This window comes from Manacus vitellinus, unplaced genomic scaffold (assembly GCF_001715985.3).
Source record: "Manacus vitellinus isolate BGI_N305 unplaced genomic scaffold, ASM171598v3 scaffold_4_pilon, whole genome shotgun sequence".
Taxonomy (NCBI): Eukaryota; Metazoa; Chordata; class Aves; order Passeriformes; family Pipridae; genus Manacus; species Manacus vitellinus.
The window spans coordinates 27,460,981-27,479,012 of record NW_021940604.1 but is presented as its reverse complement, the minus strand read 5'-3'; the positions used below and the strand labels follow the sequence as shown (position 1 = coordinate 27,479,012).

At 38.3% G+C, this 18,032-nt stretch overlaps 1 protein-coding gene across 1 annotated transcript in view; it reads right to left on the bottom strand.

The window, feature by feature from the left end:
• Nucleotides 1-262: 262 nt before the first annotated feature.
• FBXL4 (F-box and leucine rich repeat protein 4) overlaps nt 263-18,032 on the bottom strand; it is a 47,660-nt gene continuing 29,890 nt past the window's right edge. Inside the window, exons 6-8 of the mRNA XM_018078039.2 lie at nt 11,560-11,631; nt 9,891-10,203; nt 263-1,956 (exon numbers count right to left, since the gene is read on the bottom strand). Of these exons, the coding sequence (XP_017933528.1) occupies nt 1,793-1,956; nt 9,891-10,203; nt 11,560-11,631 (549 nt within the window). The 3' untranslated portion in view covers nt 263-1,792. The remainder of the gene's footprint in view (nt 1,957-9,890; nt 10,204-11,559; nt 11,632-18,032) is intronic.

Genomic DNA, 18,032 nt, shown 5'->3' with positions numbered 1-18,032 from the left:
CTAGATTTCTAAAGGAAAAAAAATGGAATGGTATAATCCAGTTGGAAATCCCATAGTGCCATCTGTGAGGAGGAAAAAAATCAAAAAGCCAACTGTGCATGTCCTTCTTTGGACCTGGAATTCCCCAAAGAGTCAGCAAAATTTAAAAATTTGAAGAAACAGGTCTTTCAATAAAATCAGATAAATGTTCTGTAGCTGTTTCATGACATGGTCTCTAAAGTATTGGCACCAGCACAAAGAGATCAAAGCAGTCATTCAGGAGTCAGAGAGATTGTCAGATTTTTAATGATTCATAGCAGTCCTCTAGTAGCAGTTTGGTTATTTACTGCATGAATGAAGTGTTCTTTGCAACTGATCTTCAGTACAATAATGTACTTCTGCCAGACAAAGTATTTTTCTTCTTAGTCCAGTAGGCAATAAATGCCATCAATACAAGGATAATAGAGCCAATATCAAATGACAGGCTATATTTCATGGTCCATATTCATCAACAATGGCCAAAAAGGCAAAATTCTAAACTCAAGCTGTACATAGTGACATATTCTAGTGGTGCTATTCAAAGAAAAAAAAAAAGTGAAAAGCTTCATCCAAGAAAGTGCAAAAGGAAGAAACTTTCAGAAACTTTCCACCAACACAGTTTTTCTTCTCCAGAGGCTAAGCAGTGCTAAAGAGAGAACGCAATAGTACTTTGAGCTACCATCTCTTCCAAAAACAAAACAAAACAAAAAACCCCCAAACAAAACAAATTCAACACTGAGGTTTGGTGATTAAAGAATCACCAGATCAACATTGCCTGTTTCAAACCCATTACATTTTCATTGCTGTTTTACTGAACAATGATGCTTGTTTTCACTCTTGAAAGTAAATTTGATGCCAGTGCAAGGGACAGTTGCTAACGCATTACCCTAAATTCTACTTTTCATGGTACTCTGCACAATAATCAGATGTATCACAAATCAAGTCTTGACCACGTCAGAAATTTGAAAAACTATGCTGGAGTTTTCTACACATTACCAGCTACAACATTAAGTACCTGGCTCAAACTTTTTATATCGATACCAAGAAACAGATGGCGATTTTCTCTTTTGCTTCTGCTCTAAGTTCAGGAGGTTCAGGTTCTTGCATTTATCTGTTGTGTCGCTTAGGCTGGACTGTAAAACATCACTACATCTATTTCAGGTGGAGGAAGGGAGAAAAATGTATCAGATACAGATCACTGCCAAACAACTGAAGAGGACAAAGTGCCTTTTTGATCTGTTCCTATACAAGCTTAAACAGCTTTAAAAACAAATAACTAATTATAGGCCAGATCACAGCATCTTATGCTGCAGGCCAAACTAGAATGCTACAATATCTGTGTATGTATATACAAATACATCTGTATACATTTATATATACACACACAAACACATAAGAAGGAAGCACCCATATTTTCCTTACTGCTCAATATTGAACGTTTGCTTTCACCTGGATATTAACATAGTTTACTGTGTGTAACACCCTTTGAAGGGACATTTAAGAAGACATTCATTTCCTTTTCATTAAAGCCAAACATATGGCTGGTATTTAAAAACATGCAGTGTTACAAATTAACACAGAGTAAAATAATTCTTAGGTACAATATCAACTCTTTAAGAAACATAATACATTTTAATGTATTTTACCCATTTGTATAGATAATTAATAGTTTCCACTATTTCACAGCAGATTTATATTCTTCTTCAAAAAAGTCAGCACAAATTTACAGGAAACAACTCTGTCAAATGAGTTCCACAGCAGCATATGTAGGGAGTCACTGGGTGAAACTTTTTTTTATGAACACATTAGGAAAGCTGGCATTCAGTTCTAGCACAACTCTGTTATCGATCTGCGAACAGAAGGACACATCGAGTAAAGAAAGATCTTTACAAGACTCCAGCAATTTTCTTAAAGATGCGGGGCTCACCATCCTCGTCCCTGTTCAAAAACAAAACAGAATTGTAAAGTTACTAAGAATAGTGTTTTAAAGCTGTTAGTACTGTGACATGAAAAAAATGCTACTATATCACAACTTTTATCTAGATTATTTCAATTAGTTATCAAATTAAGAGCTTCTCAGAGACTGTGCAGAACTTTTACCTTTAAAAAGCCGACGGTATTTTCTTAACTCCTTAAGGAACCATCATTTTCTATTGGGGGCAACTTTACAATTTCAAGGGGAATCTTTACCTACAGAAGCCAGGTACCCAAAGTCACAAAACCTCCCAGTGACCAGATGCTGGGCTTTAGCAGCAAGCAACACGGAACGCTACACTCATGACTCTCCTGTTGACTGCACTGAGCAGCACAGCAGATGAGCTATTGGGGGCTACTCTAATTTCAAACACATCAGCAAGGCTCCCAGGGCTCTGGAGTGAGTGTGGGTGTTACACACATGCAGAGGCAATTGTTCAAGAGATTACTGATCACACCTATATGTACACTAAATAAAAACACTATTTAATCATGCTAAAGACAAGACCATAGTGAATGAACTTTTAAGTATCACACAAGGTCAGATCAAGCATGGGATTCAGTCAGAAACCAATAAATGGACATTTATAAGCACGTATCCACACACTCATTATAGCTGATGGAAATCCAGTCAGTAGTCCACAGTGCTTAGCACAGGATGCAGCTGACTGGGCATCGGGGTATCAGTCAGTATCCAGTGCTCCTTGGGGTTCCTTACACCATACAGGACCCCATACAGAGCTGGCAGACAGTACACTGGACCCATGCCTTACACTGGACACATGCCTTACAGGAATGGCTGAAAGCCAGGTACATTACTCTAGGCATGTGAAGTGAGTCTGGATGTCTATAGTGGGCTAAATCACCCATCAAGCTCTCCTGCTAAAAAAGAGTTTATATATCCAACGGTACTGCTGAAACCTGCTGGTAGACACTTCAACTTACACAGCTCTATCTTGAGCTAACTGCATCTCAGAAAGCCATCTAGTCCAGGATCTTGTCTAGGGCCAGGGCCAATAATGTTCCCCACCTGCCCCCATCCCCCCAAAAAAATGGAAAAAAGAAAAGCAAAAGCAGATTTTTAAAATAGCTTTTCATTGGTTAATCTTCTCAATTGCCAAAAATTACCATTTTAGGGTTTTCTAAAGCTATCTTTCATGAATTCTACTACTTTTCTGAACTTCTTCATCCTTACAGCCCCTTCACAACTTTCACAGTTTAACGAGATAATGTTAAACAAACAAGCAAAAACCCCAGTCTATTAATTGCAATAATTAAGGGGCAATGAAAGAAGCAGTGAGAGCTCATTCTCAGTTCGCTATTTCTATATGACTCATAATCCCATGGACATCTGTTCCCTCAAGGCTGTCTGTTTTCCAGACTGTCTTGTATCTCAAAATGACTCCTGTTGTGTTGTTTCTGCCCTAATTTAGTGCTTTCGAAACTGGCTGACCAGAACTATACAGTGCACTGAGCGCAAAGTTAGCAAATTTATAATAAGGTCTTAGTGTGTTTTCTCTGTTTCTTGCCTAAGAAACCCTAATCTTCTCTATGCCCATTAGAATCATGTTGGGCAACGAGCTGACGTTATCCATAGGATGTGTTTCCGACAAAACAGTAGCTAACATAAGCCCAGTCCCCCATATGCTCAGTTTAATACTATTTTGCCTCACGCAACCACTTCGCACTTGATTGAATGGTTTTTCTCCTGTTTTATCACCTGTTTAATAAGAATCACAAGATCATTCTGTGATTCTTAACACTGTTTTTTCAGTGTTAAGTTCTTCAGTTTAAGCTTTTTCTACCCTGAATACCTGTGTGTTGCCCTCTGGCATTATTCACCCCTTTGCCTGGTTTACTTATAAGCAGATCAGTGCAGACCCTTGGTGACCACAGTAGGGATATAACTTCACTGTGAAAAGAGACGATACCTTCTTGTCCTCTGCTGTCTCTGAAACACTCATAATCCAGAAGAAGACAGCTAAATTACAAAAGCAGCACAACCCTGGCTAAAGCTTTTGAAAATTCAATCCTCTATGGATTGGAGCAGTGCTCAGGTTTACCAAGAACTCCAAGGAATTCTGAGAGACTGGAGAGGCAGAACTATACTATCCTTGCAGGGATGCAGCTCTGCTTCAAAATATGGTAATGGCCTTCTCATGTCTACTGACTGACTTTCTTATGGTTGCAACTGCTTTACACAGAGCAAAAGACAATACCACTGTTTTGTAGCTCCTAAACCGCACCCTTTACAGAAAGTTGGGCCATATTTGTAACCCTGCATTACTCTAGTGCTGAGGCTGATTTAAGTGACAGATCACACACCAGAAATAAGATTTCCAAAGCCCTGTATTTGAGCTCATTTAGAACTCCTGCATAAATACCATTTAGTCCTAACAATTTATTATTGTTCAATGTATTGATTTGTTCAAAAGCTTTCTATATTGGCATTCCAATTTAAGGCAGCTTTCCAGGCTAATCTCTTGGAAAGAATGGCACTGACGTAGCAGCTTTCTTGACTCCCCCCTGCCATGAACACTAATGGACAGACAACAGTTCTCCTGCAGTAGCCTTGTATCTGAGCAATCCTTCACATCCAGACTATCTACCAACCTCAGTAATTCACCTGTAAACTTCTACCATAGCTGAAATACAATTTTAACATTCACCTTTAGCCAATGGTTCCATAATATTTTATACTGCCTTAACTCAGATTTTGTTTCGCTTTCTAGAGTTCATCTTCCTATTTCCTCTGAACAGGATTCTTTTCCATAAAGACATCAAATGGTTTCAGTAGTCTCCAGTACTCTTCTGCATAAGCAAGGAAGTATCTAAATGTGCTCATCAGTTATTCTGTGTCAGGCTCAGATTGGTTGCTTTGAGACATTACTGAACATCACCCAAAGACAGTCTTTGCTATCGTGCCCCAAATTTTACCTCATCTACACAGACAAAGGTTGCCATTATCATTGTGATTTTTAACTCCCTTATCATATGATCCCTGTCATCACAACTGTCTGGTGGTTGATGAAACAGCTCCTATGGCTTTACCCAGAAATTCTGTAATATGTTTTATTTATTCACTTCACTTGATCATAAACTTTACCACAGTATCACTGTTCTACCATAAGGACCTGCTCTACCATTCCAAATGTGACTCTAGGAACAACACATTATGCTACTTATCTTTTTTCCACCAAGCCTTAAAATTGCTACTACATCAGCACCTTCATCTAAAACCAGTCTCATTTATGCATCACAGCTTTTATGCTTCAAGATCCAAACGTATGTTTCTACAAAATGCTAGATCTAGATGCCTAGCCATAGATTTCTTTGTGTAGGATGTTCTTCATTCCTTCCTACCTGAACTTCGACAGTTCTCCTACCATTTCATCTAAGACTAAGATTTCTGATAGATTTGCAACTAAGTAGGTCATCCTAAATGGCATGTTTTACTGTACCTGTTCAGTTTTTTTTTCCTTCTCAAAATTTTATGTTAGGAAATACCTTTATCTAAAAGCAATCCATGGGGCTTGGTTATTCACACCTCAGGATAAGCAATCATCTGTAATCTTACTTTTATTTATACAATGTACAGTTAGTCATGCATGTATCTTAAAAGCCCATTCAAAAGCATTTCAGAATTTTAATATAGCACATTTTCCCTTGCTTTTGAAAGACTAACAATGTATCCTGCTAGTTGCCCATGTAGTGCATTTCTTCTAGAGTTTGGAGGCTTTTGGACCTTTGTTATTTACTATAACTTCTCCTGCATGGACTAATCAGCCATTTCTCAGAATACAAATATAACCAATATATTAAAATCTGCTATTTACTTCTGCTGTTCAGTTAATTCTCAGAAAAAAATTTTCTGGCATTACCTTTGTAAAAGGCACTTCTGAACGATTTAATTTATATGTATCATATATCCGAGTCTTCAAATTCTAGAGCTGTTCAGGAGAGCTGTGCACAAAAAAAACTGCCAGAGCCCCAGTTTCTAGGGCAAGGGATACTACTACACACCACATAATATTTAAGAGTAGAGACCTTGAAAATAACTAGCACTCTTCCCTCAAACGTTCTTACTTTTCTTCCTTCCTCCCCCAGACCAACCAGACTAGCGTTTTAGTCTTTACATTTTTTCCAATCTATTCCACACAACTCAAATTCAAAATTTTAACATGCTACACATTTTCATGTTTGAATTGACTAACTACGTGTTGATGTTCTCAAGATAAAGCTGAAAACTTTGACAGCTGGCAAGGGGGCAGTTGGGTTTTCTGTTGCTCAGGAAGGTGTGGGAGGTGTCGGCATGTAGATAGGAATACATGAATTTTTGCGGTAACAAGGGTGTCTATTTTTCATTACCTTTTTGGTGCAGGACAGAAGCAGTTGGAACTTTTGGGGAGCAAGATTAATATGACTTACTCTTCACCCTTGACAGCAGCTGGGAACTCCACAGAAACAGAAATAAGCAGCTGATACTATGCGCAAGAAAAGCTTTCACCACTGTCAGTTCAGGTTGATTCGTCACATTCTCAACACTATATCACAGTTTGAAGACTAGTTTTTAACTACAGGTCTGGATGTGTCCACTTAACTTTTGACAGCACCAGCTGATGTACTGCATCACTACAAGACTGCCAGATGATCACAGCTGGATCATCCTACCACAAGGTGGAAATATGCCATGTCAGTCAGCGGAAAAGATGTGGGCCAACAGGGAAATGATACTCGTAAGCAGGTAGCTCAGTATGTAACAGGTGAAAGAAAGCTCAGAACTAAAACTTCAAGAGAAGCACATCCTCATGTACTCAGTGACACACATCACACTTCCTCTTTCAAACTTGTAATACAGCAGATACAGACCCAATCCATGACATGTTTTTTTAAACAGTTTACTTTATGAAGTATGTTTTACACAGCACAAACACAGTCAGACATCCATGTTGTGAAATGAGTGTTTTAAGGTGTCTCAAATCATAATGCAGCCTTGGGGGAGGGCAGGGGATGCACCACCACAATCCAACAATGCTTTACAAGAGCCATAAGTTTATGGAGCTCTTGAAAAACAGCAGTTTTCACCTTCTACAGAGTCCTCTGACTCTGTAACAAGGAAACTGCCAAACAATTATGGTAAAGGACAGATGGGTAGCAAGCTGCAGGACCTATCACCTTAAAACAGCATCCAAGCTATAATAACATGCTTTTTGCATCACTTACAGCTCAACAAGATTTCTTTCAGAGGCTTAGACTCCTCCAGCTCTTAAGCTATTGTGATGATAAATAATCTATAACTGAAACAAGAAGTTTTCCCTAGCCAGTTTATAAGTTCTAGCAACTGCAGAGAGACACTAGTATAGTATATTCAATGCTGGTGACTACAGTGCAGAGTAAGACATTCTGACCTCTACTTAGGTAAGTGCCTATATACAGCAAAAAAAATCTTGCTTTTATTCAGCTTTGTTGAAGCAAAAGAAGTTGCCTTACAGCACACAGTGCTAACCTAGACACAATACTTCTACACCCTCCAAAATGCATGTACAAGCCAGACATTTCTGTACTTGGAAGATGACAAAGGATATAATGAGAACATCTTTCATTCGTTCACATCACAGGGAAGACCCACTGTTCAAGGTTACTCTTGCAAAGCTGAGTGTTGACCTCCAGCCTCTAACAGCTTCAGACCTGTTGTCACACTTCTTCTAAAGGACAAAAACATATTACACATTTATGCAGCTTAAAGTAACAGGATGGCCCTACATCAGATGCCAAAAGTTAGAGCACATACAGAGATTTATGACTTTCTTAGTACTCCTGCACAGTAAGAGACTAGCTCTTTAGTTCAGACAACAGAGACTTCTGCACTTACATGAGTTACCTGGCAACTCTACCTCCAGATGACCCAACATTGTTCCACTTGACAGCTCTTTCTTTTAACCATAGATTGTAGTGCTTACTATATTCAGACAAAGAAATTAACACAGTTTTCTTGCTGTTGTCAAAAAAGCGGGGTAAGTCCTTCACATATATCGTATCACCTTGTACTGACCTGTTTACAGCAGAAGACAACCTTCTTTTCACTCTACTAAGTATTTCTCTGTAGGAAGAAAGTGAGGTCTGGTAGGTGAATACTACAGTTTTTGGTAACATCTTGCAGATAATTCAACTGCATATCCCCTACAGAGCATTTATCTGAACCCAACATGCAACCTCACTGAGAAAGTTTGATTACAAATCCACTTGACTCAGGAACATTGGTAAGCACCTGGGGAACAGAACAAGCTCCTTTTCCCCAATCACATATTATTTTTCAACACCCCCCCAGACATCAATAAGATGTTAAACAATTAAAACGTGAATTCAAATGCTAAAGAAGTGTGGCAACAAGCCTTCACCGCTGGCAGAGAGACAACAGAACTGGCAGACTATCCACAGGCTTAACACAGCCAAACTCTTCATTGGGGAGTCCCAGATGCAGTGAAGAGGTCTGACCACTTCATGGGCAGACACAATGCCATTGCAACAAAAATACATGGAAGTTGGTGGTCAGGAGCACATACATGTTTATGAAAGACTTAATTCACTATGCCATTTGGAAATTTTGCATGTCTGAATAGGGAAATGTGCCCTTGATAATCTAGCTACAAACCAGATTCTCTTAAAGATACACAAAACACAGCACCTCCTGTGGACATATACATCAAGTCTCCACAATTTGTACTATGTGAAGTTAAGTTTTTAATCAGTTCATCCTCCTTTCCCATACTCGTCAGAAGACCATTTTGTCAGTCAAAGATGAATAACCTCTATTTCATAATAGAAGAGTGTACTACCTGTACTGGAGTGACAATCTGAAGCCATATGTTAAATATTTTGTAATGATAAATGCTGATAGCCTTCAACTTGCTTGGAACATTATTTGAGTTGAGGGCTCTCAGCTTTTTGCAGTGTCTCTCTCAACCTAAATGTAATATTTTCATTAAAATTATTAAATATTAAAAATATACAGTGTAGCTAGGTTTTTTTCCCTTTCATTTAAGTCTTCTTTTTACAACTAACCCAGTGAAAATAGGCTGTCAAAGCATAAAGAAATTACTCTCACATTGATGCCACAAACTACCCTGCTGTCCTACATTATTACAAAGACAAAATCTTATATTCCACCATATAAAGAATAAATTCAGTACCCCGCAAAACTACACTTCTCAAAGTCCTTACTCAAGAATCCAACGTATATTTACTTGAGATTTCTAAAAATATTTTTAACTATGGAAGCTGCAGAGAATTAAAAATTTCAGATTTGCTATGCTTTTTGCCCCTCACCACTTCCTTCCCACCTTTCTAAAGAGTCCATGTAAAGTTTTGCTGGTAAGTACCTTTTCATCTTTAATAACTCAAATTCCCTTCCTGATAAAAGCAACAAAGAAAGTCAGTATTGCATAGTGTATCTGTACTGCACAAAAGCAAAATCTGTTTATTGATCACAGACTCATACTATAAATATACTTTGTCACAGAAAGAAAATTATAAATAAAAGCAGAAAAAGGATAAGAAATTGGTTCTTCTTACAGTCAAAGAGAACGATTTCAGTTAAACAAAGCTATGGTCATCAAACTAAAAGTTATTGGAAAAAATCTTGTACTTAAATCTCAGTTTAAGCAATTCATACTAAGCAGTCAAAGCACATAGTTGGTATAAACCCACTGGATTCTGAGTCAGAAACCTACTGCAGTGAGGAAAACTTCCTCTTTTTTTTCATATGCCAAACCATAATTTTAAGAAACAATTATTTTAAAAATATGTCTAGAAGACAGTTTTGTCTTAAGGTCTCCTTTTTAACCACAAGGTTTTTGAGACACGGTCAAATAAATACCAATATTCCCGTATTTTCTTACCCAATATATCCAGCTGCCGTAAATGTGTACAGTTAGCAGCAAGCTCCTCGATGTCTGTGTCACACACAGACCTGTTGGCCGTAAGGAAGAGCTTTTGCAAGTTTGGGAGTTTACGTGCAAGGTTCGTGAAGCAGCCTGTGCTGCTCTGTAACGTAGGGCACCAACCAAGATCAAGTTCTTCCAAAAGCTGGCAGCCTGAAGCCAATTCTGCGATTCCACTTTCAGTTATGTTTTTACATCTCCACAAATCCAGACTGCGAAGCTTTTTGCATTTTGCTCCCATCATGCTTGCTATAAGGTCATAATCTTCAATCTGCAAGGAAAGCAAACACTTTGTCATGTGTACCATCTTTCCAGACATATATGCATGTTTCAAGATTTGCTTCCTAACACCTACAGATTTGTCTTAAGCATGTAATTTCTAAAGAGCTCTGAAAATTGTTCATTGTAGAGTACAATGAGGTCTACTTTTAAAAAAGACAAAAATAAAATTAATTTCCTATAAATTCCAGACATAAGTGTTTTTAAGTTCACTTAGTTTCAGACATAAGTGTTTTTAAATTCACTTAAAACTAAGGATCAAAATGCACCAAAAAGTTTATTTTCTTTGAAAAGCACTTTTTTTCACAGTTGTTTTTCCTGTAAAAGATTATTACAGCTACTTTTATGACCGTGGGTACTGCAACCATAAGCACTTGCAGACTGAAGAACACACTTATTTTCCAATTTAGGTTGATCAGTTGCTGCATCTCTTATTAATTACTTTGGGCAAGCCAAAGGGACTTTTACAAGGGCATGCACTCAGGACAAGGGGTAATGGTTTTAAACTGAAAGAGGGTAGATTCAGGCAACAAAGAAATCCTTTACTGTGAGAGTGGTGAGGCACTGGAACAGGTTGCCCAGAGAAGTGGTGGATACTCCATCCTTGGAAGTGTCCAAGGCCAGGCTGGATGGGACTTTGAGCAACCAAGTCTAGTGGAAGGTGTCCCTGCCCACGGCAGGGGGGTTGGAAACAGCTGAACTTTAAGATCCCTTCCAACCCAAACTATTCTGTGATTCTTGAACTATGAGGAAGCTCGACTAAGTTTCCCCGATCAGCAATTTGCTACCACCAGGGATAGCAGCAAGCCAGAATCCCTCTACACACAGCTCAGGTGTGCACATGCAATACAGCTCAAATGAGTGCCCTGTAGGAATTGCTGCTGTCCCTATATTCACTTTCTTCAAATCAATGAATGTGCCCAGCAAGTCTACAGCTCAAATGGCTTTTGCCAAAAGATATTGCTCTTGTGGTTGTTACTGCAGGGTCAGACACAAGAATTAAGCTGCTAGGAATGATGATCTGAGCTGAATAAAAGTAAGTAATTATTATTAACTTTGGATTATTAGCCTTGGAAAGAAAAAGCAACTATGCATATAAAGAACGTCCAAAAACTGTCAAAAAATGCCTGAAGAACTATGAAAAAGCCTAGAAGCTATGCTTTAGGCCCACTAAACCGGTATGTAACCCCTATGCATATGACCAAGCTGCATTTATGTTGGACTTTCCAAGCAAGTAAAGTCTAATATCAGCCTAGCATTTAACACACTGTTGTGAAACAATCCCAGACTGAGTTCCAAAGTGAGTGAGTGCATGCACACATACACCCCAAGCGGCTCCAGTACTCACCATGACACAGCTGCCCAGGCTGAGGTGTTGCAGCTCCGAGCAGAAGTTCAAAATACTGAGCAGGGCTGTTTGCTGCCAGGGGGAACACATCCAAAGGAAATATGGAAAGGGAAACAAAGAGGTCAATTAGACATTAAAGGCTGCCACTGCGTTTCCTGAAATACAGTTCAAAATTCTGTTACGGAGGGAACAAATGCCACTTAATGAGTCCCTGGGTACTTTACCCATTGGTTGGCTTAAAACAAAGGTAATCATTACAAACCTTTATGCAAATCACTTTGGATGGGGGTTTGCATTGCCCTGAAGATACCCACGTACCACTGACCTATCCGCTCATTTCCCATAGGAAAGCTGCAGAAGAAGTGTGGCAAGATCAAATAAGAGGCAAGGCCAGCCTGAAAACACAAGAGAGCTGGCGACACACCAGAAGAAGAGCGGAGGCTCTGACATTCGCTGATCAGCTGCAGCCTGATGGAAATGCCAATAGAGCTGCACAGCATCAGTTGGTGACTTTAATGTCAAAGAGTCTCCATGCTGACAAGCATGCTGACAACCACGGAGCACCTGTCACTATTAGCATGGAGATTGAAACATGTAACATGTATTTTACAGCCCTGTTCCTGCCATTTAATGTGGTCATTCTTTTCAGAAAGCACTGCATGCTGCTCAGCCTGAAACTGGACTGAAATATCAGAGGCATCTTATAAAATGTACAGTACGTGGCCTGTCTCCTCCACAGCAAGTGAAACTTCGTGGATTTTTATTTCTGTTTCTAAGATACAGAAAAGACCCTCCTGCATTGTCTATAGTCATATTTTGTTTTCTTGTTAGAAACATGCACAGTGCAAAAAAAGAACAGTCTGGGATTCACATCACAAATAGTTGTGCATCATACTTAAAACATCACTTTGTTAGGACTTTGTAATCTATATGAGCTGAAAACAGGGTTAAGCTTCACAACACAGTAACAATAAAAGTATGTGGATTTCTACAGGATATTCAACAGTTTCTAGCAGATAAAAAGCCCAAGTAATACACAAGTGACAAATAATCTACTGCTATTACGTGTAATTCCAAAAAGAACACTTGTCAACAATATTTGTACACATTGATAGTATAATTTATAGGTTTTTAAAATATAAATTTACTTATTTGCAGAAAGTTTACAGTTAAATGCTTTATGTAGTTTCCTCAGTTTGTTGCTTTCTAATGAAACTTGGCACAAACTCATCCTTTGTCCTATCACTGAGAAGTAACATGTGATTCCTTGCACAAAAAGACTGGCAGACACAGAACAGGGACACAGATACCATTTCAGACATCTAATTTAGGTGTCTCCAGGGAGCAATTATAAACACTCAACACTTGACAGGTATGGAATCTCGATTCCAACTTGGCCTTCCAAGATTTGATTTCCCAAAGGCAGCCTAAAAGTAGATGCTAAGAGTAAGCCTTCCTCACATATATCTTGGTAGAAGTCTTACAAAGTCACTATTCACTTGCTTGCTTGCTTAACTTTCATTCATGTTTTTAAAGGAAAAGGTAGCTAGGGAATGGAACACAAGAGCATTGAAAAGTCACTATTAAAGACATTATTAAGAACATCTTAAAGCTCGTAAATGTGTAAATATCCAATTCATTTTAAATTACACACTAACTAAGCAAATGTTTCATTTGGATCACTAAACATGAATAAACGACTAAAAGAGAATGAGACACAGTCTTTACTATTTAACTCAGTGAAAGCTATGAGCTTTAGAACCTACTCAGGTGCACAAATTAAAAGCAAAATCCCCAAATCCCTCTCTCCAAACCCTAAATATTGGAGATAAAAAAAGCAGTCTCTGACTGCACACACAGTTCTAAACAGGGTTCCTGCAGGTATTCAGATGACTCCACAGGAAAGCTGAGTACCTTGCTGCATTCCACCAAGCTTTTTAGTAATGGTTTCCAGACTGGAATTTACACCCTGGCCTGAAAGGACAGGAACCAGCGATCTCTTTCTTTAATTGACACAAACAGTACAAAAGTGAACAGTCACTCTAAACAGGTTGTAGGTTGTGAGATCAATTCCATACTTCTTCAGAAAGGGGTAAAATAGATAGGAAGACTAGTATTCATAGTTATCTTGATAGATAACTAAGCTCCTTATGTTAACTTCAACAGGAATGTGATGCATCTCACAGAGTACCTTTTTTGTCCCTCTCTATTTAAGACAGTCCTTCCTGTACTGACATGCACTGAGTCCACATTTTCAAAGGTCTTTTCACAACCTGTAACACCTAAAGTATTATTTTAAACTATTATTTAAAAAACAAAAAAAACTTTAAAAAACGCACCAGAGATCTGGGTAATAGAAAGGAGCTTGGTAGAATATCATGTCATACCATCACAAATCATGCCAAGTCAAGCCCAAGAGTAAACAACTACATACACAACATTAATTATACTGGCTATATTAATTCCTCTTCTGGGGTGCATACATGCCCACACACAGCAAACCAGATTTCTTTCAGATGCAGTGTCTGTTCTCCTGTAACTGAGGTGGGCTTTGCATATGTCATGTAAGAAGAAAAAAACCTTTGTGCATGCCTAGTTGTGCCTCAGTCAACTGAGAATCCAGGTGGCAAAAGACAAGAAAATAGCAGGAGAGAATGGCAGCTCACAGAATCCATATGCACTACATATAGAAGGACTATCATTGTAATAACCTGTCTGTTTCAAGCCATCTGTCTGTACAATTCATCTCTCTGACTTGCAGTACAACATGAGCCATAACACTCCTATTCAAGCAAAGGAAAAGAGCAAGGCAATCATCCCATCCTGAAGCTGTAGCACAGGCCAAACTTCAAATGTTAGAGTGCTTCACAAGAGGAGCTGAGGCCACCTAAATTCTGTATCACCAAGCTTTAACCTGGAGTCTAATTTCTCAGCCAAGCAGAGACAGTCAAATCAAAGACTATCCATCTAACAACATTCTTGAGCCTATCAGCCAAGACATGTATAGTTTGGAGATTTTTTGAGTTTTCTCTGAACCAAAAGTAAAGTTTAGCTTCGTACCTGCTCCCTTTTACAGAGATTGAGAAAAGAGCAGACGATTAACAATACACCAAAACAAAACAAAAACCCACTCCGTAAACAAACTTAAGATTTACTTTTTCTTTGTGGAGTCATGGCTTCAGTGGTCCACATTTCTTTTGCCATCCAAGCCAAAACAAAACCTACTAAAATACTTAATTTTTGTAAGATGGCACAGACAACAGGAAGAGTTCAAAGGGGGCAAATGAAATCGTCTGTCCTATCCTCCATTCCCAGAAAGATGTTTTTAGATGAGGAAAACATACAGTGCAGAAGTTGCTTTCAGAGAGAAGACTGATGTTGAATTGATCAGAAGGATATGAATAGTGTTGCTAAACCCAACATTACAGAGCAGATTTCAGAAATATTTTAGGGCATCGTAGTTAGTCCTAAACCTCAGAAAAAGGGAAGACTGACTGCAGGTTCTCTGCAATCTTTATGAACAGGTCAGAAAAACGTGTGTCACAAAGGACAGAGTTGATCATGTCTTGGACAAAAGATGAGATTACTGTTTGAAATCCTAATTTACTCCACACAAGACAGGTGACAGGACTGCTCAAACATCAAAGCCCTCTACTCTGTAACACATGCCAGCCTGGAAGACAGTTACGTGTTGTGTATAGTTCAACTAAATAGCTGATACTGGACTAAACTGTATCTTACCTGTCTTTGTAAAGGTCTTGGCCATCACATGTATGTTTTGAATTAGATGATGCAAAAGCATTGTTGGTTTGAACAGACAACCCATCAGCAGAGAAACCAAATACCGGTGCCAGAGAAATACATTTGGCGAGACGGAAGCTTACTTGGCTTTTTTCAGGATTTTTTACATTCATGATACAGCAAGAAGTGTAAATCATTTCTAATGTTAGTATGAAAGGAAAGCATCCAACAGATAGCCTGAGCTCAGTATCTGTTCAAACAGAAAACCCTTCTGTCTGGCAGATGTGACTCACCTGTGAAAGATGCACTTTGAATATTTGACTATTTACTCATTGCAGTTTCATTGTCGAGTACTCAGAGATTAAAAAAAAATAAAAAGGGTTTGAAAAATACAAATGATGTACTATAATATAGCTGTCACATAATGGCTGCACTATCATACAAGGCATGAAAACAAGTGTACCACAGTGTGACTCTGAAAGATTAAAGGAAAAGCTTAAGAAAAACAACAAAGTTTTACTTTGGGGTTGGGTTAGGGAAGAAATAGGCTGTACCTTTTAATAAACTTTCTTTCTATAGACAAATCTGAAAAGCTACTTTTAAATTTCTTACTTTTTTTCTGGAGACAAACAACAGGCTGTTTTTCCCCTTTCTCAGAAGAACTGTGTATGACATAAGTTGGGAATTCTTCCAGCCCTTCAGTGAAACAAGAGCCTAAATCTTTTACAAGACTCTTATTCTTCTGTAATTTTTTCTTCAAATTTTTCATTGAAGTGAAAGCTTAGATAAAAGAATCTTAGGGTCTCATTAAAGACTGCTTCCTCCCTTCTTTAAGTCCGGTTTCCTTACACACACCCCAATGTACAGTATCCTATATAGTACCATACATGTCAGAGAATCTCAGCCTTCTGTGTATCTATCCTCATACCACAGCTACAAAATCACCAGTTTACTACACAAATTCTATTGATGGAAAAAGTGTGGTAGTTGTCCTGGTCCCACATTAGGAAAACAAAGCTCATGGGTTAAGTCCACAATTAGTGCCATCAGCACGAAGTCACAGAATCACAGAAGAGTCGAGTGTGGAAAGGAACTTCTGGAGACTGTTTATCCCAGATCACCTGGCTCCAGGTGAGCTGGTGTCTCCAACCTGACTGAAGAAAGCTGTCGACAAATGTAGGAGCCAATCCCTTTCATGACTTCTCAGCTGATGGCTGCAGAAGGGGATAACCCTCTAGCCTGCCCTTTATTACCACAATCAAAGCATATTTGAGTGATGCCTTCTGACACTAACACAGACCATTTTCATTTATAGATTCAAAATAAATATGGCAGCAAAATCATTTTCCTATACAGTAAAAGCTGGCATTAGAATAGGAAGTCTATTCTCCCTCAAGCATCCATCAGTTATCACCCCAGAAGATATAATAACAAAAGGGAGAGATTTGGAATGTATTTGCTAAAAATCAGCTCCCCATCTCCCCCTAATGCACTTGGATTATTGAACTATTTTTGAGATGAAGAACTGGACAGTGATAAAACTTTTGCCTCCAAAACTTCATGACACAGGTTTAAAAACAGATGCAATATGAACACTACATGAGCATCAGGTAAGAGAAGAATGAGAGTATATGGAAATGAAGGTCAAATGAACTTTATTACTGATTGCAGGTGTAGCCTTTCAAAAGTCAGAACACTTGCTTCCTCACAAACAGGTGTAGTGTAATTTGCAAGCTGGGATTCAGGATGTACAGGGGCACCTTTTTGTTCTCTACAGCTACTTGGCAGCGCCAGGGATACAGCAGGGACTGAGACACAGCAACATGACAATTACTGAATTAATTAAATGAAAGTAATAGTCTCTGTAGTTAATTCAATTACTGTATTTTGGTTTTGCTTCATTTGGTCAAATTATGTCCTCCCTTATGTCTGTAAATTTGTTTTACACCTTCATTCTTTCCCCTCACTCTTCACATTACAAGCTCAAATGACAGAATTCCATCCTATGAGCCCAACATGAAATCAGAAAGCATCATCGAGGCGCTTTATTGCACAATTATTTGTCACCAGCTCAACCTATGTCCAAAAATCCACATTCCAGCTAGAGGCTTTCACCTTTTTCTCCCACTATTTGCTCACAATTCTTAATCCTAAAGATTTATACCCAAGCCAAAGGAATTTTGTCCAAACTGAAAATCCTCAGACAACAGCTCTCAAAAGTATAACATGACCCATAACAGGTTATTTCTGAAAACTCTGTAGAACAATTTTATGGTAGCATTAACTCTGTTACTGCTCATGGCATAAGAAAATACGAGCTATTACATTTACTGCTAAGATTCTTATGCTTCTTTTTGGTATCCAAGATTTCCAGTGTCTTTTCTCACAGCTGCACAAGTTCCAAATTTGCTTTTGGTCAAAGGTATCAGAGATAAAATTTATAAATACAACATCTGCTTAAAAATATGTGAAAAAAAACTAAGTCCTTTGCCCACTGCAACTAGCTTTAAATTTAGTTTGTTTTGTATTTTAAATATAATTGCAATACAAACTGTAAAAACTTTTTCTTTATATATTTCATGTTGCATGATATTCTGATTCTTTATAATATGTAATCTTATGTTACAATTTACATCCAGCAATAAGGAGACTGACAAGTTCTCCTACTGTAATTGTGGCTTCCATTTCTTTAAAATACAATTTTGGCTGAATTATTTATATGGATTGAATAC